General features: G+C 43.6%; 1 protein-coding gene across 1 annotated transcript in view; it reads left to right on the top strand.

Moving 5' to 3' along the window:
* LOC124036070 (proprotein convertase subtilisin/kexin type 5-like) overlaps positions 1-19023 on the top strand; it is a 44991-nt gene extending 25968 nt beyond the window's left edge. Inside the window, exons 10-21 of the mRNA XM_046350195.1 lie at positions 3199-3302; positions 5446-5563; positions 9161-9349; positions 9617-9753; positions 10280-10405; positions 12272-12374; positions 13539-13732; positions 14033-14117; positions 14894-14997; positions 15113-15251; positions 15609-15724; positions 17418-19023. Of these exons, the coding sequence (XP_046206151.1) occupies positions 3199-3302; positions 5446-5563; positions 9161-9349; positions 9617-9753; positions 10280-10405; positions 12272-12374; positions 13539-13732; positions 14033-14117; positions 14894-14997; positions 15113-15251; positions 15609-15724; positions 17418-17533 (1531 nt within the window). The 3' untranslated portion in view covers positions 17534-19023. The remainder of the gene's footprint in view (positions 1-3198; positions 3303-5445; positions 5564-9160; positions 9350-9616; positions 9754-10279; positions 10406-12271; positions 12375-13538; positions 13733-14032; positions 14118-14893; positions 14998-15112; positions 15252-15608; positions 15725-17417) is intronic.
* The last annotated feature ends 1780 nt before the right edge of the window (positions 19024-20803 follow it).

Below are 20803 nucleotides of genomic sequence, written 5' to 3'. Positions count from 1 at the left end.
ATTGATATGCCGTGACTGACGCCCATGCGTCAGCTTCTGGTTTTGGTTCTGGTTTTCACCTCAATTAGTTTTTTGGAAAACGTAGTGAATCGAGTGGGTGTTGGACAGCGAGCAGGAGAAGGGATGACTCCTGGGAAGTGAAACACTAGTGTTCAAGAGGTTGATGGCAGCGGTTAGCCGTGAAGGTTTTCTCTATTCCATGATAAATGGCAGCGGTTAGCCGTGAAGGTTTTCTCTATTCCATGATAAATTCCTTAGGAGGCAGTACACAATGTCACTTTTTTTTCCCGGGTATTTTCATACATATCTGTTTTTGCCGTTTTAGAAATGAAAGCACTTTGTCTCGTCTGGCCATTTTGAATAAGTCAGTATTTGGACAAATTCACCTAGTGTATTAAGTAGTTTAGTATTTGGTCCCATATTCCTTGCACAAAAAGCTTGTGACGATACAAACTCGTTGGATACATTTGCGGTTTGTGTTTTGGATGATCTTCTTGCCCAATAGGAAACTGAATGGTGAAAAATGTCTTGCGCCATGTTGGAGTCACTTTTATTGTAAATAAGAGTATATATTTCTGAACACTGTTACTTTCATGTGGATGCTACTATGATTATGTACAATTAGGAATTAATTGTGAGTAATGATGAGTTGGAAGGTTAGAGACGCAAAGATCATTACCCCCCTCCCTCAAAAAAAAAATGCTACCCTCGCCTATTATTGGTGATGGTGTTTTGTTGTAGCCTCTGAATGACATCTCACCATTATTCATGATTCATTCATGATTTTTATCATTTAGAAGTTTTCAGAAACATTTATCTACTCAGTAGGGGGGGGACTAGATGCATAAATTACTTTCATTTCTAAACGGTAAAACGGATATGTATGAAAATATCCTCAATACATTCTGTACTGTTGTTGCCACATATGAAACATTGATCTCAAGTCCAAAATGCTGGAATATAAAGCCACATTTAAAATGTTAGCTTTACTGTCAAAATACATATGGAAGGGAGCGTATATACAGTGGGGTCTGAAATTGACACCTTATTGGCAGGGGCGGCAGCGTAGCCTAGTGGTTAGTGTTAGACTAGTAACCGAAAGGTTGCAAGTTCAAATCCCTGAGCTGACAAGGTACATATGTCATTCTGCCCCTGAACAAGGCAGTTAACCCACTGTTCCTAGGCCGTTATTGAAAATAAGAATTTGTTCTTAACTTGCCTAGTCAAATAAAGGTGAAAAAAAGTGTATAAATGTAAATGCCTGGAGTTAGCGACACAGCATTGGCACTTGCATTGGAACTGTTGTTTTGGTCAGATGACATGAAAAATAGAGCTCTTTGGCCTCTCACATCAGTGGTGGGTTTGGCATCAAAATGACAATTCCTATACAGAAAATAATCCCATACCTACTGTAAAATAAGGTGGTGGATTTTTGATGTTATGAGGCTATTTTATTTCCACTGATCCTGGAGCAGTTAAGGTCAACGGCCTCATGAACTTTCATGAACTGCAGTACAAGGACATTTTATCCAAAAACCTGGTTGCCTCTGCCAGGAGGCTGAAACTTGAGCACAACTGGATCTTCCAGCAACTTTATTATTATTATTTAACTAGGCATTTCGTTTAAGAACAAATTCTTATTTACAATGCCTACCAAAAGGCCTCCTGCGGGGACTGGGGCTGGGATAAAAAAATATTTTTAAAAAAAAATTATATATATATATATATATGACAAAACACACATCACGACAAGAGACACCACAACACTACATAAAGTGAGACCTAAGACAACAACATAGCAAGGCAGCAACACATTACAACACAGCATGGTAGCAACCCAACATGACAACAACATGGTAGCAACACCACATGGTAGCAGTGCAAACATAACTGGGCACAGACAACAGCACAAAGGGCAAGAAGGTAGAGAACAATACATCACACAAAGCAGCCACAACTGTCAGTAAAAGTGTCCATGATTGAGTCTTTCAATCAAGAGATTGAGATAAACTGTCCAGTTTGAGTGTTTGTTGCAGCTTGTTTCAGTCGTTAGCTGCAGCGAACTGAAAAGAGGAGCGACCCAGGGATGTGTGTGCATTCGGGACCTTTAACAGAATGTGACTGGAACAACGGGTGTTGTATGTGGAGGATGAGGGCTGCAGTAACCCTAGACACATCAAAATCCACAAAGAAATGGTTAATTGGCCACAAAATCAACATTTTGCAGTGGCCATCTCAGTCTCCAGACTTGAAACCCTGTGGTTTTTAAAATGTAACCTTTATTTAACTAGGCAAGTCAGTTGAGAACAAATGATCATTTACAATGATGGCCTACACCGGCCAAACCCGGACGATGCTGGGCCAATTGTGCTCCACCCTGTGGGACTCCCAATTAAGGCCGGTTGTGAGGGCCGTCCATAAGCATGGACGAAGGATATCAACAATCTGGAAGGATTTTGTATGGAGGAATGGTCTAAGATCCCAATGTGTTCTCCAACTCATCAAATATTTTAGTTAAAGGCCCAGTGACTTTATCTTCACAAGGTGAGGTATCGGAAGGGGGTGTCAATAATTTTGACCCCTACCTTTTTTGAGATCATTTTTTTGTATTACTTGTTAAACAAAATATCTTTCTCTGAGCAATTGTATTGCTTTAATATAATTTCCCAAACATGTTCAACTTCTATAATATACTGTAGTATTTGAATTATTTATTCTATACAGTCATTTTTGCTCATCTTTATCAAGGGTGTCAATAATTTCAGACCCCACTCTATATCTTTGGGGACTAGTTTCTTGTCTAGGAAAACCTTCAGCCTCGGAATGTTCCGAAATGCTGTGCTCAGCGGATGAGGGAGAGATGAGAGCGGGAGAAAATAATGGAGCATCTGGACAGCATATGAAGGGATTCCCAGGAAACTTGGTGACCTACTTATATATAATTTTTTTTAAAGCACCATTTTTACATCAAAGGACACATGGATGCCATCTTGTAATGGTTATCACGTGAGATTGGAGCTGGGAGGGAGGTGGATGGATGGGCATACTGTATCTGCTATACCGAACTCTCCCGCTCTCTTTCTGTTACACGCAAACACCCATGCACCATATGGACGTTACACGCACACACAATGTTAAGTCTGTGCATATTGGTGGTTACCTGTATGTTTCTGTGGTGTTTTGTGATTTCTCCTCCAGTCCTCTGTTGTCATGGAGGGATGTTCAGCACATCATTGTCAAGACGTCTCGAGCTGGCCACCTCAACGCCCCTGACTGGAAGACCAACGCTGCTGGATACAACGGTGCTTAACACTGCTCGCCTCCTCTCCTTCCTCAGCTACTCACCCCATTTTCCGCTCTCTCTTTCGTACCCTTCACTTTACTCTGAGCCCAGTCACTCACCATAAACCATCCCACCGCCTGCCAACTACCTGTCAGGGATTCCATGCGGAGTACTTCGTTTCATAAGTGTGTGTGTGTGTTTGTGGAGTGTGAGTGTGTGAGATTGAGACTGCAGTCCTGGAGTTTCTCCAAGCGGCTGTTTCAAAGAGGATTGGGAAAACGAGTGAGAGAGAAAAGGGAGGAGGTGGGGAGTTCACCCAGAGGAAATGGAGAGCGGAGGTTTAAAGAGAGGGAGGGATGGGGAAATACTATTTGATTGGCTGTGTGGATTGGGTTAACTGACTGATGTTTTGCTGTGATACTGCTTTGGTTGGAAGGCTGTTTTGATTGGTTGTTCTAAGGCGGTGGTCACCAACCGGTCGATCGTGAAGGCATTCCTAGTCGATCACCAAATATTTCTGTAAAAAAAAACAATGAATAAAGCCTTGCGTTCCTATGTTTTTATTTGATTTGTGCTGTTGGTGGTAGGTGCAGTTGATTCAGCAGCCCTGGAACCAGGAAGGCAAAGTGTTCCCATTTTTAAGCATTTCATGTGTCTGAAGGTAGAACTCTGCCTACCCAGCAGGGCCAGAGAGCAAATCAAGTGCACCTATAGGACTAACGCTGGCCAATCCGAAACCTCATTGCTACAGAACTGTTTTTAATTGGTTAATGTTGCATAGGCTTACGTTTTTTAAATAATGTAAAAAAATATATTTGTGTATATTTATTTCTGAGCGGTAGATCTTGGCTTGCATTTTGACTCAAAAGTGATCTTGATTCAGACAAGGTTAGTGACCACTGTTCTAAGGCATGAATAAAAACTGGCGGAGAAAGTATCCACGCCCTTGCACAATTATTACTTAACACATTTTTTTGGTTTCAAATTAGGCGGGGGGGAAAAATGCTGAAATGATAAGTATCCACTCCTCCTCTGTGTCAACACTTAATTCTCTAGAATCCTGAATCAGGGCTATTATATTTTCTAGAATCCTGAATCAGCTATTATATTTTCCATTCCTCCTCCTCTGTGTCAACACTTAATTCTCTAGAATCCTGAATCAGGGCTATGATATTTTCTGGAAGTATATATCCATTCCTCCTCTGTGTCAACACTTAATTCTCTAGAATCCTGAATCAGGGCTATGATATTTTCTGGAAGTATATATCCACTCCTCCTCTGTGTCAACACTTAATTCTCTAGAATCCTGAATCAGGGCTATGATATTTTCTGGAAGTATATATCCATTCCTCCTCTGTGTCAACACTTAATTCTCTAGAATCCTGAATCAGGGCTATGATATTTTCTGGAAGTATATATCCATTCCTCCTCTGTGTCAACACTTAATTCTCTAGAATCCTGAATCAGGGCTATGATATTTTCTGGAAGTATATATCCATTCCTCCTCTGTGTCAACACTTAATTCTCTAGAATCCTGAATCAGGGCTATGATATTTTCTGGAAGTATATATCCATTCCTCCTCTGTGTCAACACTTAATTCTCTAGAATCCTGAATCAGGGCTATGATATTTTCTGGAAGTATATATCCATTCCTCCTCTGTGTCAACACTTAATTCTCTAGAATCCTGAATCAGGGCTATGATATTTTCTGGAAGTATATATCCATTCCTCCTCTGTGTCAACACGTAATTCTCTAGAATCCTGAATCAGGGCTATGATATTTTCTGGAAGTATATATCCATTCACTTATTCTCTAGAATCCTGAATCAGGGCTATGATATTTGCTGGAAGTATATATCCATTCCTCTGGGACAAATGTCTCGAGCTCTGTCATAAAAAGAGCAGTGGATACTTATCTCATGAAAACATTTCAGGTTGTTATACATTTTTGTAAACTGTCACCATTTTGTTTTTGGTGGGATGTTTAGATCAGGGAATTTTTTTTTTTTACTATTCAGACTAAGGCAACGCATTTTGGGGCGGATCCTTCTTACAGACACTAGAAATGTATATGGTTCTGTGAAATGTATTGAAGCGATGTGTGGTTTTGAACAATTATGATTGGCTGTGTGGATTGACTGACGGTGGGCGTGTCTTGCAGTCAGCCACCTGTATGGCTTTGGCCTGATGGACGCGGAGGCTATGGTGAAGGAGGCGGAGCGATGGAAACAGGTCCCCGCCCAGCACATCTGTGTGGAGAGTGCCGACCGCCAGATCAGGTACGACACAGCCAACACCTCCCTAGTGTACCTGTCCTTACCCAATCAACCAACCAATCAAATGTAATCTGTTCAGAGCTATTGAGAAATACGTTATATTTAACAGCAACCAAGGGTTGTGTTCATGTGTGTGTTTCTGTCCAAAAACTCTTCATGCACCCACATGTATGGGATTTCTGAAAGCTCCTCCTGCACACTGAGCAGAGCCAGCCAAGTATTAAAACACATGCATGAACTCGCACACAAAACGCATGCATGAACACACACTAGGGCTGTGACGTTTGAATTAATTTGAAAGAAACCGAAAAGGTTAGTTTTTTAATTTTATTTTTACAATTAAAATCACAGTGCAGTTACCACAAAACTACCAACCACTCCCGATCATCCATCATCATCAAGACAAAAAAATAAAAATGAACTAATGCAACAATGCGGTAGTAGGAGGCAATATGCATCTTTCAAATTATTATTGTCGTTAACAGTTGGAAAAATGGCAGAGTGAGAAAGGGAAGCGACAGCAGCAACGTCCTGTATGGCAATACTTTAAGTTAAATGAGAAGGTGGTGAAATGCAAACTTTGAGAGGTGGAAGTGAGCTACAGTGACAGAACAAGTGCAACGCTGAAAGGGAGGCACCTTGAGACCCAACCAGTTGCTGGCAGCAGTGTAATGAGGGACGGGGTGAGAATCACAGCGCTGATTACTGATTGCTGTTGATATGCAGCCATTGTCAATGGTAGAGGATGTATGCCTAAATGACCTAATGGCATATCTAGAACCAGACTACAAGATGCCATGTCAAAAAACGTGACGGCCCTAATGGAGAAATTGTACAATGATTGATTGCTCTGCAAGTACAAAGCAAGAGCTCTCCAACACTGTATGTGGCGTTAACAATGGTTGTTTAACATCTATGAACATGCTGGCATACGTCACTGCAACGAACCATCACATTGATAAGGAGTGGGACATGTAGTCACATATATTGAGAACTGAGAACATGGAGGAGGGGCCCTCTAAAAACTACCCCCTAGTGGTCATATGCGGGACCATATCTGAATTGTGAATCATGTCATTTTATGCTTTTTGTTTAGAGAATAAAAAATTACTGTTAAAGTTTAGACTTTTTTTTAAAAATTGTCACATCCCTAAAATGCACACACAACACACACACAATCGTCGAAGGGCTTGGAATTGGTTCAGCGAGAAGAACATAAAACTGGAGAACACAATTATTTGAGGAACAGAACCTGAACCGAAAACTAAAGTGATCTTTAAAAATAACGGTTCTGTTCCGGAAGAGTATAGGACGGGAACAGGTTAATAACTTTCTTTTACATTCTGGGAATTTTTTGTTCCAGTCCCACAAAAATCGCAACAAAAAGCCTATGCAAAGCTCTCACTCAGAAACGTAGTCTAGCATCTGCCTGCTCGCTGGAAATCTTAGCCAGTGAGTGTGTGCGAGGGCTCCCTGCCACTCTCCTCTGAAGCATAGGTTACAAGAGTAATTCAGAAATTAGGGAGAGATGTTTAATTAGAGAAGAGTGGATTTACTTTTTCAATGCTAGTTAAGGATACTATAGTTGGATTTTTTGGGGATTCACGTTGGATTTATTAACTATGAAAAGGTAAGACGTGTTTTTAATTCTATGTCTGCTCTGCACACACAACGGACCTTTTGCTCTGGTCCAACTTTAAACCAACTCGGAAGTTCAAAGACATTAAAAGTTCCTCTATAGAAGCCGCTCCTCCATATGTATAATTATGTGGGCCTAATTCAGATAATGCATGTCATAACAAGATGACCAGCGCTTCAAGCCAAGCTTCCTCCAGCCTCTCTCCTCACCCTCAAAATGTCAGTTGCATCTTGCGCCTTGCACTTTGACTGGCAGCACAGTGTGTTTTTGTCTTTCATTAGGATTAAACCATGCTGTTATGGCAAAATACTATTTTCTCTTAACTTTACTATACAGATTAAATCACTTACCCGCTCCACAGCAAACTGCTCTATCCGCACTGATTGGTGAATTTAATGTCGAGCTAAAAAAAAATGTTTTTAAACGATTTTAAGGTTTAAAACAGAACAGAAAGGAACGATATAAACCGGTACTTTTTCTTGGTTTGAGTCTGTTCACAACTTTAATTTGCTGGTCGTAACAAAAAAAGGACATTTTTTAAATAAATGGTTTGAATTAAATAAACCCTGCAATCATCTTTACATTCCCTTACAATTTGATCTGCTTGTTTTTTTGTTGTGCTTTTTTTCTCCCTTTGCAGCTGGATGTTTAATTGGGCTCCTGTTGAACACATTAAAGAGCCAATCACAGTTTAGTTTACTGGCTTTGAATGGAACCAATCTGCCTCATGCTAGTTCCCCAGTCGAGCTCCCTATCTCTCAGCCCCATGCTGGCCAGACCATAGGAATCTTATGGGAAGCCCATTTTGGCTATGTGTGTTTGAGAGAGTGTGTGTGTCGTATGTGAGTTGAGGACCGCCGGCTGTGGCCCCTCAGGTTTTTCGGGAAGAACGGAGGGTGCTTTTGGCAGTGCAGTTTGTTTTTGCTCTGGAGCTGTTCCTGTCGTCATCTTCCAGCCACAGGTCTCTGCACTGAGACACCCCTTGGCTGGCCCCTCCATTGCGTTTGGTAATGTCTGGGCCTTCTCCTCCTTAGAGCATTGGAGAAAAAAACATGTAGAATCTGTAGCCCGCCAGGGAAGTCGTAATCTGGGTTTGTCTCCTCCTCCCAGCCCCCCCACCCAAGCCACTAGCGTACCTCATGCCCCCGCAATTACAGTTTTAAAGCATGAGATTGGCTATAAAACTGTTTTTTCTCTCCCTCTCTGCCCCATGGCAATCTGTGTAGAATTACAGGAAATTAGATTTAAAATGGCAACATTTTCTCTCGGCGTCATGGCAAAATGTGTAGAATAGCAAGAGATTTAGCTATAAAACGGTTAATTTGTCTCTCAACCACATGGCAATATGTGTAGAATTGTAGAAGGTTACCTTGCTCAGGCCCCCTTGAAACTGTGGGTACACCACTGCCCCAAGCACGCTTGCATGCAGATCTACACACACACACACACACACACACACACACACACACACACACACACACACACACACACACACACACACACACACACACACACACACACACACACACACACACACACACACACACACACACACACACACACACACACACACGTGTGTGTGGATTCTGGTGTAGTGTTTAGCAGCAAACACGGGGTGTCACCCATCCCCACTACCATCCTCTGACTTGGTCATCTGAACTCTGCTGTCTGTTCTTTAATGGCCCATATACTGCGGACCCAGCTGTGAATTCTATTAAAATCAGACCAATTAAATGAAGTAATATTAACTAGACTAGAGCCTCCTGAAAGTAAATATTTGAACATTGATTGATTGTGTGTGCTCAATAACCCAGTGTTGAGATGAATCAATACTCCATGATAGCTGAGTAGCACCGGGCTCGTTTACTCTGAGTTCCACTTCCTATCTTGTCAGATTTAGATTCTGATTGGGTGACTGCTCCGACACTGACATCTGATTGGTTGCTTCCCTCTGCCTGCAGGACGATCCGCCCAGAGCACCTGGTGCGCTCCGTGTACAAGGCCACCGGCTGCATCGACAACTTCAACCACCATGTCATCTACCTGGAGCATGTGGTCGTACGCATCACCATCACGCACCCACGCCGTGGCGACCTGTCTATCAACCTCACCTCGCCCTCGGGAACCAAGTCCCAGCTGCTCGCCAACAGGTGAACCTCCCCTTCAGTTCTATTCCGCTCCCTCTCGCACTCTACACACCAGTGTTTTGTCCTGGCACTAACACAACTGACTCGACCAATCATTAAGCCGCTGATTAGTTGAACTAGGTGTGTTCGTACTGGACCGGAATATTATTTTTTTAAAGCCTGCCTGCTCCTGTGGCTTCCCAGGAAGGAAGAAACATTCTACTTCTGTGTCTTTCCAGTGTGTTGTCTGAATGTGGTCGAACAGTGTGGTCCCTGTGTGCTTTCCTCTAGGTTGTTTGACCACTCCATGGAGGGTTTTAAGAACTGGGAGTTTATGACCACTCACTGCTGGGGGGAGAAGGCGTCTGGGGACTGGATCCTGGAGATCCATGACTCTCCCTCGCAGCTCCGCAGCCAGAAAGTCCCAGGTACAGTAGACTAGAGAAGCCACCCTGTCTAAAGGAGTGACCGTACCAATGGAAAATATGCTTTAAAAAAGGGGCAATCTGCTGTTGCTGCATCCATTTTTGGATTTAGAAATTAATGAAATGTGCCCATTGATTTGTGAAGAATATAACATAATTGCCTCATGAGCTTAGTTCAACTGTCGTACCACAACAGAACCCCAAATATGAGCTTGTTTCCCTCCAATGTTTGTAAACAATGTAAATGTAAACCAACACTATGGTTAAAACTATCATTTTTGATATCATGGATGGTCAGGCCTTGCATCCATAGCTCTGTCTTTAGAATTTGAGAGTGGTTACATTTATCCAGCCCCATCCCTAAGCTTTTTACCGGAACAGGGGCAGGGAGACCACTTTATTGTTTTTGACTTAGGATTGCCTCTTTTTTCTTTTAAGGATTCTCGAGATAACCGCAGTATACTGATGTGTCCTTTCTCTCTCTCTTTGTCCGTCTGTCTGCTGTGCTGGCCGACACAACCCCCCCCAGGCAAGCTGAAGGAGTGGTCCCTGGTGCTTTATGGCACCTCTGTGCACCCGTACTCCGCCATGCGCAGCGACAAGCCCCGCTCGGCCGAGCCCCCTGCAGACGAAGAGCTCACTGAGGAGTACAACGGTGAGTGGGGAAGATGGCGGAGGGAGGAACTGTAAGGAAAAAGAGATGGAGGACAGAATACCAGAATCCTGTTATAAGGGAGACTTAGTAGGATAAGGGGGGAGCAAACGGAGGAGAGACTAAGTAGGAAGGAAAAAGGATCAGGGCCAGGCACTTACACCAAATGAACCTATGCAGAATAAACATTTGATTCTCTCTACCGCTCTGTCTGTTCTCTGACTCTCTGTTTGCTACCTCTTTATTGTTCATCTCTCGCACTACCTTGAGCCGCTTCCCTTTGCAGATCTCTGTACGTTTTTCTGTTTTCTCCCCACCTCTCGCTCTGCTCTCTCCTTTACTTTCTACCCATCTGATCTTTCTGTCTCTGTTCTCTCCTTCACTTGCTACCCCTTTCTGTTATCTCCCTCTTCTCTGTTCTCTCCATCACTTGCTACCCCTTTCTGTTATCTCCCTCTTCTCTGTTCTCTCCTTCACTTGCTACCCCTTTCTGTTATCTCCCTCTTCTCTGTTCTCTCCATCACTTGCTACCCCTTTCTGTTATCTCCCTCTTCTCTGTTCTCTCCATCACTTGCTACCCCTTTCTGTTATCTCCCTCTTCTCTGTTCTCTCCTTCACTTGCTACCCCTTTCTGTTATCTCCCTCTTCTCTGTTCTCTCCATCACTTGCTACCCCTTTCTGTTATCTCCCTCTTCTCTGTTCTCTCCTTCACTTGCTACCCCTTTCTGTTATCTCCCTCTTCTCTGTTCTCTCCTTCACTTGCTACCCCTTTCTGTTATCTCCCTCTTCTCTGTTCTCTCCTTCACTTGCTACCCCTTTCTGTTATCTCCCTCTTCTCTGTTCTCTCCTTCACTTGCTACCCCTTTCTGTTATCTCCCTCTTCTCTGTTCTCTCCTTCACTTGCTACCCCTTTCTGTTATCTCCCTCTTCTCTGTTCTCTCCTTCACTTGCTACCCCTTTCTGTTATCTCCCTCTTCTCTGTTCTCTCCTTCACTTGCTACCCCTTTCTGTTATCTCCCTCTTCTCTGTTCTCTTTACCTCTGTGGGTTCCCTCTCTCATAAAATACTAATAATAATTTGGTGGGTGCTTATACACTGAGTACAAAACCTTCTCTTTCCATGACTTAGACTGACCAGGTGAATCCAGGTGAGAGCTATGATCCCTTATTGATGTCACTTGTTAAATCACTTCAGTCGGTGTAGATGAAGGGGAGGAGACGACAGGTTAGAGAATGATGTTTAAGCCTTGAGACAATTGACACATGGATTGTGTATGTGTGCCGTTCAGAGGGTGAATGGGCAAGACAAAAGATTGAAGTGCCACCGGTATGTGTCAAGAACCGCAATGCTGCTGGGTTTTCACACTCAACAGTTGTGTGTGTCAAGAATGGTCCACCCCCCTCCCCCAAAGGACATCCAGCCATTTTGACACAACTGTGGGAAGCATTGGAGAAACCTCCGGAGAGTGGGTTCACGGCCAGGCTCCGCTGTCGTCAACGGCGACTCTGGAACAGTTAGGGATGCACAACCTTTCGGTTACTGACCCCACACTCTAACCTCTAGGCTACCTGCTGCCCAATGTGAGCATATTTGAGGTTACAGTGAGGCAGCTGACACTCATTAGCCTGTTTGATAAGCCACAGCACACAGCCATGGCAACAGAACATAAACGCCCCCAACTTTTATGCGCTCGTTAGACATAACATTCTCCTGCCTTCAGCACAACAATGAACACCTTACACACTCACTGGATGGAATACCAGTCACCTCCCTTTAGTCTGTGTTTGTCTCATTCATAAAGTCTCCACCCTTGTAACGTGAGAAACTACAGTACCCATAATGCTCTGTTTAACAAATCTTCTTTTCCAGGGCTCTGTGACAGTGAGTGCAACGAGAACGGCTGTGAAGGCCCTGGACCTCACCAGTGCATCAACTGCCTCCATTACTTCCTCAAGTTCAAGAACAACACCAGGTTAGCATGTCCGTGTTCTGGCTTCCTCCTGCAGTCATGTTCATGAGACACCAACTGAAGAAAACGGATTGAAACGGGGAGGGACTTCCGCTCTTGTCCCCATTTTAAAAACCGCTTTAAAACATTTCACCAACATCGGATAACATGTTCATGATTTAGGCGGTAGTCATTGGTCAGACTGCAGTATTACGAATGTTTCACCTCCCTTCTCTCACTCATTTGCACTGATTTGAAGTGTGTGGTGACCCCGATCATTGACACACAGTGAGAGCAGTCGTGACGAGGGTGGTGTTCATACCGTAAACAAAACGTTTTGTGAAACTAAATATCTATGTGAGGAGGAGGGAGGTTGAGTGGTGTGATCGTGGGAGGTGGGGATTGAAGTCCACTGTAATTACCTGTTGTCGTCTTTGCGAGCAGCCGAACACTGTGCACTAATAAACAAGAAGCCTGCAGGTACCTGGAAGACAGCCTGTGAGGGCTTGGCTGCTCTGTTCTGTAAAACGGCATCATTAGCCCTCTTAAGAACACAGTGTTTTCCCACTACTTCCAACCCCGGAGTGCTGGAGTGGGGGTTTAGGAACGGAGGGGGTGGGGTCGTTTTAATGCTCATAATTATATCCCTATGTTTCTCTTTGATGACCTCGCTAAACTGGTGTGGGTGGGTTTGGCGGGGGAGGGTAAGCCAACGTGGGAGAGAAATTTTGGAGCACATGGTTTCACCTTTTGTTTTTTTGTATGTTTTTTTAACAGTGTGAGAGCGAAGGCTGCAAAGGAGGTTTATGGAGTCATCTCTGCAGGTGTGCGTTAAAAGAATGCACCTGTTCACCGTACTGAAACGCACACTCCCAACGCACACACTCGCACTCTCAAATTCAGCCATATAAGCCGTTACGCGCACAAACATATGATGTGTTTAACTTCAGGCCGTGAACTTTGTCTGCTCCCCCAGGGGGAGAGGGGTTGTTATTCTGGAATCGTGTGGATTGAGGATTTATCACAGTGGTCAGAGTGCAAAAATCCAGCCTCTCACTCAGTTTCTTTTCTCCAGCCTGTTCCCGTAAGCCGATAACCGCAATGATAACGACGCATATTTCTCCTCTATGTGTCCTCCCCTCCCTCCATCCATATCTTTCCTCTCTTTCCTCCCTCTCTCCGCCGCAGGACGTGCGTGTCGGAGTGCCCCTCCGGGTTTTTCCGCGACGACAGGAAGCGCTGTAAGAAGTGTTCGTCTCTGTGTGACACATGTGTTGGTAGTCGTAGCGACCAGTGCTCCACCTGCAGGCCAGGCTTCCACCTTAACGAGGGTTCCAACAACTGCGTGGCCAGCTGTGTGGACGGCTTCTATCTGGACCACGGCAAGTCCAGGTCTCCACACACACACACCTAATACACACACACACACACAATTCTAATATAGGCCTTGAAGTCTGAAGAACTTCCAGATTTCTTTTCTCCCTGGTAAGCGGTTGATTGATTTTGATTGATTGAACCAGCCCCAGAGAAGAGGGGAAGTATGAAAACCAGCAGAGCTGAGAACTTTGAGGCCCAGATTTGAACTCCCTCACTCACCTCTGACCCCCACACCAATCCTCCTAACACTCCCAATGCCTCTTTGGTCCCTATGTGACTAGACGTTGTCTTCTCTCGTGTTACAGATTCCAACATGTGCAGGAGATGCAACGAAATCTGCAAGAAGTGCGTCACGTCTAATATCTGCACAGAATGCAAACCAGGGATGAGGTACGCCAAGCCAAACCCACTTTTCAACATCCCCTTCCTCGCTGCTGGTTTCTAGTAGTAGTCGAATCACAAACAGTCCAGTGATCCATTTTGTCGTGTCTCGTGGAGTTTTTGGTGGCTTTTGATCATCTTGATTACCGTTCCAGTTAGATCGAGGGCAAAACACTTTGAAGCCTCTCAGAACGTTGTGGTCTTTGAACCCAGCCTGACTCGGGTCGCTTCTGCTAGTGTTCAGTGCTGTCTGAGACAGAGGTGGTAACGTGTGCAGTAATCCTTCCGAATGCCGCAAGACCACAGACAGTCACTCCTCTTCACCATTCACAGGAAAGAGGGAGGACAGAAACCCAAATCCTTTCTGGGAAATGGAACTAATATAACCCAGTCCAGCTGTTTTTCAGCTCAGTGCACCACAGAAACATGTCCTCACAGCAACTTCTCAAAATGAGGTTTAGAACCTGCTGTTCTTGAACAGACTTTTCTGAACAATCCTCTCTAGCCGTTCCAAGTATTTTAACTATTCCACAGCTAGCACACCTGATTCAACTTGTCAACTAATCATCAAGCCCTTGAAAAGGCGAATCAGGTGAGTTAGTTCAGGGCTACAACAAAATGTTTTGAAATGTGTGGGGGGTCCCAGAGGAGGGATATAAAAACAACTGGACTATGTATAGTGTCTGATTTTGTTTATCGTGTCAGACTATTGTAGGAGAAAGAGAGACTGGTTGCTAGAGCGGTGCGTTGTGTGATTGTGTAATTCAGTGTATTGCTCTCTCCAGTCTTCAGGGGAATAGATGTCAGATGACCTGTGACCCTGGGACCTACTATAATGGCCACAGGAGGACCTGCGTGCCGTGCCACCAAGTGTGTGCCACCTGTGCAGGTGACGCTCCTTTCACAAAGTAAAGATGGGGCCTACTACTACTCAGTTGCCCAAAGTACATTTCTATCTTTTTCCCCAAAGTGAAGTCTCTGCAATGCTCACCGTCTCTCCGCAGGCACGGGGATGGAGGCGTGTATCAAGTGTGCAGAGAGCTACTTAATGGAAGAGTGGCGCTGTGTGTCCACCTGCAGCGTGGGATACTACATGGCCGAGCAGACCTTGGACAATGGCGACGTCAACAAGTCCTGCAGGAAGTGAGTCGGATTGACGCGCACAAATTCCACACCTTCCTCTTCCTCCTCTCTTTTGACACCACCTCCCTACAAACCTGGCATGTTTATCCTGGCATGTTTATCCTGGCATGTTTATCCTGGCATGTTTATCCTGGCATGTTTATCCTGGCATGTTTATCCTGGCATGTTTATCCTGGCATGTTTATCCTGGCATGTTTAACTGACTCAAACCGGCCTCTAATCTTTCAAACATCTGTCCTATATCTATGATCCCTTAAACCGGCTGTTTCCTCCTTTAATCCTCTACCTCTACTCACAGGCTTTGTGGAAAGTGTGCCTTCTATTGCCCAAACTTTAGCTCTAGCCCCCCTCCCCCAGGTGTGACCACAGCTGCTACTCCTGCACAGGGCCCGGCGAGACGAACTGCAGCACCTGTGTGAACGGCTATAACCTAGAGGCAGGAGTGTGTGTGGTCAGCACCATCTGCAAAGATGGTGAGTACTAGAATCCCCTCTAATGTATGTCATAGACTCTCTTATTTCAGGAGCTCGTTCTAGCGGTGGCTGGTCACTGCGCAGGTCGCAGCTTCCTTAGACTTCCGTAGACTTTCTTAGCTCTCCCCTGTTATCTAGGTTTCTTCCTATCTGCCCCTCCCCCCACCTCATCTGTCACATTCTCTCCTTATCGCTCTTTTCCATATTCTCTCCTCCCTTTTTAGTAGGCCCTTTTTTAGTAGGCCCTTTTTTAGTAGGCCCTTTTTTAGTAGGCCCTTTTTAGTAGGCCCTTTTTAGTAGGCCCTTTTTAGTAGGCCCTTTTTAGTAGGCCCTTTTTAGTAGGCCCTTTTTAGTAGGCCCTTTTTAGTAGGCCCTTTTTTAGTAGGCCCTTTTTAGTAGGCACTTTTTAGTAGGCCCTTTTTTAGTAGGCCCTTTTTAGTAGGCCCCTTTTTAGTAGGCCCTTTTTTAGTAGGCCCTTTTTAGTAGGCCCTTTTTAGTAGGCCCTTTTTAGTAGGCCCTTTTTTAGTAGGCCCTTTTTAGTAGGCCCTTTTTTAGTAGGCCCTTTTTTAGTAGGCCCTTTTTTAGTAGGCCCTTTTTTAGTAGGCCCTTTTTTAGTAGGCCCTTTTTTAGTAGGCCCTTTTTTAGTAGGCCCTTTTTTAGTAGGCCCTTTTTTAGTAGGCCCTTTTTTAGTCGGCCCTTTTTTTTTTTAGTAGGCCCTTTTTAGTAGGCCCTTTTTAGTAGGCCCTTTTTTAGTAGGCCCTTTTTTAGTAGGCCCTTTTTTAGTAGGCCCTTTTTTAGTCGGCCCTTTTTTAGTCGGCCCTTTTTTAGTCGGCCCTTTTTTAGTCGGCCCTTTTTTAGTCGGCCCTTTTTTAGTCGGCCCTTTTTTAGTCGGCATCTTTTGCTCATGTATTCACTAATCTATCCCAATCTCCCAATTTATTGTCTAAATTGTGCACATTTTAAAATGTTTTTGGCATCCTGGTGACGCAGCTAACCTTTTCAGCCCTAGCCTAACAGGGCCCATTTGCCTGCGAGACATGATGGTGTTTGTGAGTCGTGACCCTATAGTTGAAAAGAAAGCCCCGCCCCTATTTTTGCCTTCCGCTTTTATGGGTTTATTGGTGGTTCGTAAAACGACTCTACCGACTGTACTGGAGTGTTTTTGTACTGTAGTTGATAAAACAGGATGTGTGGCATCTCGATGGTCAAGAACTTTCTTAAGATGTTCTGATTTGTATTCAAAGTGTCATCCCCAGTCTGTCCATGACCCACTGAGACCAGGAGAAAGTGTTTTATTGACTCTCTGGTAATGAACCACTTCAGCTTGTAACCAACTCAAGACTCGCTCTTTGTTTTTGAGCGCACTAAAAGTTTAAATGTCCATTATTTCAAATTGAGGTTAAAACAGACTGGCGACCCACTTTTTGTGTGCAAAGTCATCTCTGATGAAAAATCACTTTAAATTGTCCCTGTTTGAAATTGATTGAAATGTTTTTCTATTTTTCCCAAAATGTCTTATTTTATTTTTTACTTTCTGACATGGATCCAATCATTGACGCTGGACTGCAATCTTTCCCCTCCAATGAACATCACATCTCTGATGGATCAAAATCTGTCACCTGACCTCTCTCCTGACCAATCCCACGGTTCTGCGTGTCGTCATCCCCGTCTCTTCTTCCTGGTCTGTGGAAAGCAAATGAAGAGTCTTGGGCGGAAGGCAGTTTCTGTGTGCTCGTAAAAAAGAACAATCTGTGCCAGAGGAAAGTGCTGCAGCAACTGTGCTGTAGAACATGCTCGCTAAAAGGGTGACTGGACATCCCGCGAAGGGGATGTGTGGGGGGGCGGCACCCCTCTGCCCCAGCCTGCTCACTCAGTTACATAATTTATAAGAAAATATGTGCCTCTTAAGGGACTACGTCGGAGGTCTGATGACAGAACTACAACAAACCTACCTTTTTCCTGTTCTGGGACGTGTGGTCAGGGCGACAGTAGCAACTGGGCCTTACTAAAAAAAAATGAAAACAAATAATGTGTCGGTATTTTGTGACCAAAGCATCGATGCCAAAATAATTGTACCCTTTTCCAGTGTAGGTTGCAGGAGGAACCTTGTGAATCTGTTTCCCTTCGTGTTCCCCTCCTCGTCAAGATTAACGATGCACAGGTGAAAGCTGATGAACGTACCAACTCTCGGCTGTGTGTTTGTAAATAAACTTAAAAGCTCACTCAATAATGTGAAAACTGTCTGGGTTAAGTTTGCTATCTGCCAAGTGAGGGTACATGCGCACATGAACGCGCGCACACAGCAGGATTGTGCAAACACTTGAATTGATAGTTGCGAAAGTCATGTCCCCATTCTACATGCAGCCATTGTGTGCCACAGGAAATAGAGGTTGCTGAACTGTCATCAATGTTTCAGGTAGTGTGTGCGTGTGAGAGATTTTTTTTTTTTACAGGTACCTTTGACTCACTTAGGTTCTGACAAATCATTCCACACTACATTACATCAAATCGGGGTCATGTTTATTAGGCACAAAACGTAAGAAAACTGACTTAAACAGGTAGGGACCACCTGATCTCGTCCAATAGGAAACACTTGTTTTTTTTGGTACACTTTGTTTTCATTGCGTGCCCTAATAAACAAGACCCATATCTTACTGCTACATGAGACTATGGGGCCATTGCACTTTCACAAACAGCAGCACTATCAGGGCTTTATTCCACAACATTGCACGGTTATGTCATTGCATTCAAGCAGAGTTGGTACTGTATTGACCTTGATCATGTAACAATTTCGATATGATAGATGTTTTCGGTGGACTTCATTTAAATGTTATTGTATCCCTGCGAGCCGCCACACATTCAAGACATGTCCATGACACTTTAGCAAACGGCATGCGTTTCATCAAGGTCATGCTCATTAGGCACCAAACGGAAGAGAACAGATTGCATGACGTGTTGAAATGTTTTCTGTCGCGTGCTCTGATGAACACGACTCAGGTTGTAAGCGCCCTCAGAGTCCATGACAATGGTTGGTGCTGCAAAATGTAACCACGGTCTGTCTATGTAACCACGGTCTGTCTCTGTCACAAACAGGCTATGGGACTCAACTTTGTAGTGGTTGAGAAAGACCTGTTGATACATCCGGTTCTAGAATGAATACTGAGGTGGATACAGCACTGTATTCCAATAAAGATTCTCAATGTGGGTTTGTACCTTTTTGAACAATTACTGTAGTTGTATTGATGATTTATCTTTTGATTTGAAATAAAAATTGATTGATCCCTTTGGATGAACAAAAATGTATTCTTGGTCATTGTTGAAGATAACTAATATTTGATTAGTTTATCAGAGTACTATGTTATTTATATATTAATGGAATTACTCAATATTATTATTTTATTCAAATGGTTGATCTGTTAATCTTTTTGTCGTTTTTTTCTGCTAGGCTCCGTTGGTCATTTATGGTCGTTGTGAACCTAATCATTTCCCCACTTCATTTAGGTCATGTTTATTAGACACAGAATTGGAAAAATAACTAGCTAAAACAGGGAGGGTCTACCTGGACTTGTTTTTATAAGAAATGCACATTTTAGTTTTACATTATGAAAAGTTCTAAAACGTTTTATGTCGTGAGCCCTAATGAACACAACACTGGTTGTATGATAAACCTCCCAGCCTGTTCCTTACTCAACATTATGTTCCTGTAAGTTACAGGGTGTATCTAATATAATTGTATTTGGTCCCATTAGCAGACATTTTTATCTGAAGAGACTTTTGTCCAACACAGAATAAAAATCTACACTTTTTAATAGTTCATAATTTTTTTTGCCATGCAGCAGGGTAGCTAACTACTGGAACGACACAAAACATTTTTATGCCAAAATAAAATAATAGGTGAAGTAGGCAAATTATTAAATTTTTCGGCATCAGCTAATGGCTGTTACGTAGACCGATCACTGCCCGCACCTGCTCGCCCGTCCAGCATCACTACTCTGGGGGGCTCTGACTTAGAATATGTGTACAACTATAAATACCAAGGTGTCTGGTTAGACTGTAAACTATCCTTCCAGACTCACAGTAAGCATCTCCAATCCAAAATGAAATCTAGAATTGGCTTCCTATATCTCAACAAAGCACCCTTTACTCATGCTGCCAAACATACCCTCGTAAAACGAACCATCCTACCGATCCTTGACTTTGGTGATGTCATTATAAAATAGGCTCCAACACTCTACTCAACAAACTGGATGCAGTCTATCACAGTGCCATCCGTTTTGTCACCAAAGCCCCATACACTACCCACCATTGCGACCTGTACGCTCTCGTTGGTTGGCCCTCGCTTCATACTCGTCGCCAAACCCACTGGCTACAGGTCATCTACAAGTCTCTGCTAGGTAAAGCCCCGTATTATCTCCGCTTACTGGTCACCATAGCAGCACCCACTCGTAGCACGCGCTCCAGCAGGTATATCTCACTGGTCACCCCCAAAGCCATTTCCTCCTTTGGTCGTCTTTCCTTCCAGTTCTCTGCTGCCAATGACTGGAACGAACTGCAAAATTCTCTGAAGCTGGAGACTCGGATCTCCCTCACTAGCTTTAAGTACCAGCTCTCAGAGCAGCTCACAGATCACTGCACCTGTACATAGCCCATCTGTAAACAGCCCATCTATCTACCTACCTCATCCCCATACAGTATGTATTTATTTATCTTGCTCCTTTGCACCCCAGTATCTCTACTTGCACATTCATCTTCTGCACATCTACCATTCCAGTGTTTAATTGCTATATTGTAATTACTTTGCCACCATGGCCTATTTACTGCCTTAACTCCCTTATCTTACCTCATTTGCACTCACTGTATATAGACTTTTTGTTTTATTTTGTTCTACTGTATTATTCACTACGTTTTGTTTATTCCATGTGTAACTGTTGTTGTATGTGTCGAATTGCTATGCTTTATCTTGGTCAGGTTGCAAATGAGAACTTGTTCTCAACTAGCCTACCTGGTTAAATAAAGGTTAAATAAATAAAAAATTAAATTTAAACTCCGACATCAATGGTAAATCTAGTCAAACACTTC

Source organism: Oncorhynchus gorbuscha, linkage group LG05 (genome assembly GCF_021184085.1).
Source record: "Oncorhynchus gorbuscha isolate QuinsamMale2020 ecotype Even-year linkage group LG05, OgorEven_v1.0, whole genome shotgun sequence".
NCBI classification, from domain to species: Eukaryota; Metazoa; Chordata; class Actinopteri; order Salmoniformes; family Salmonidae; genus Oncorhynchus; species Oncorhynchus gorbuscha.
Note: the sequence above shows the minus strand (reverse complement) of the source record. Positions and strands in the feature narration are given on the sequence as shown.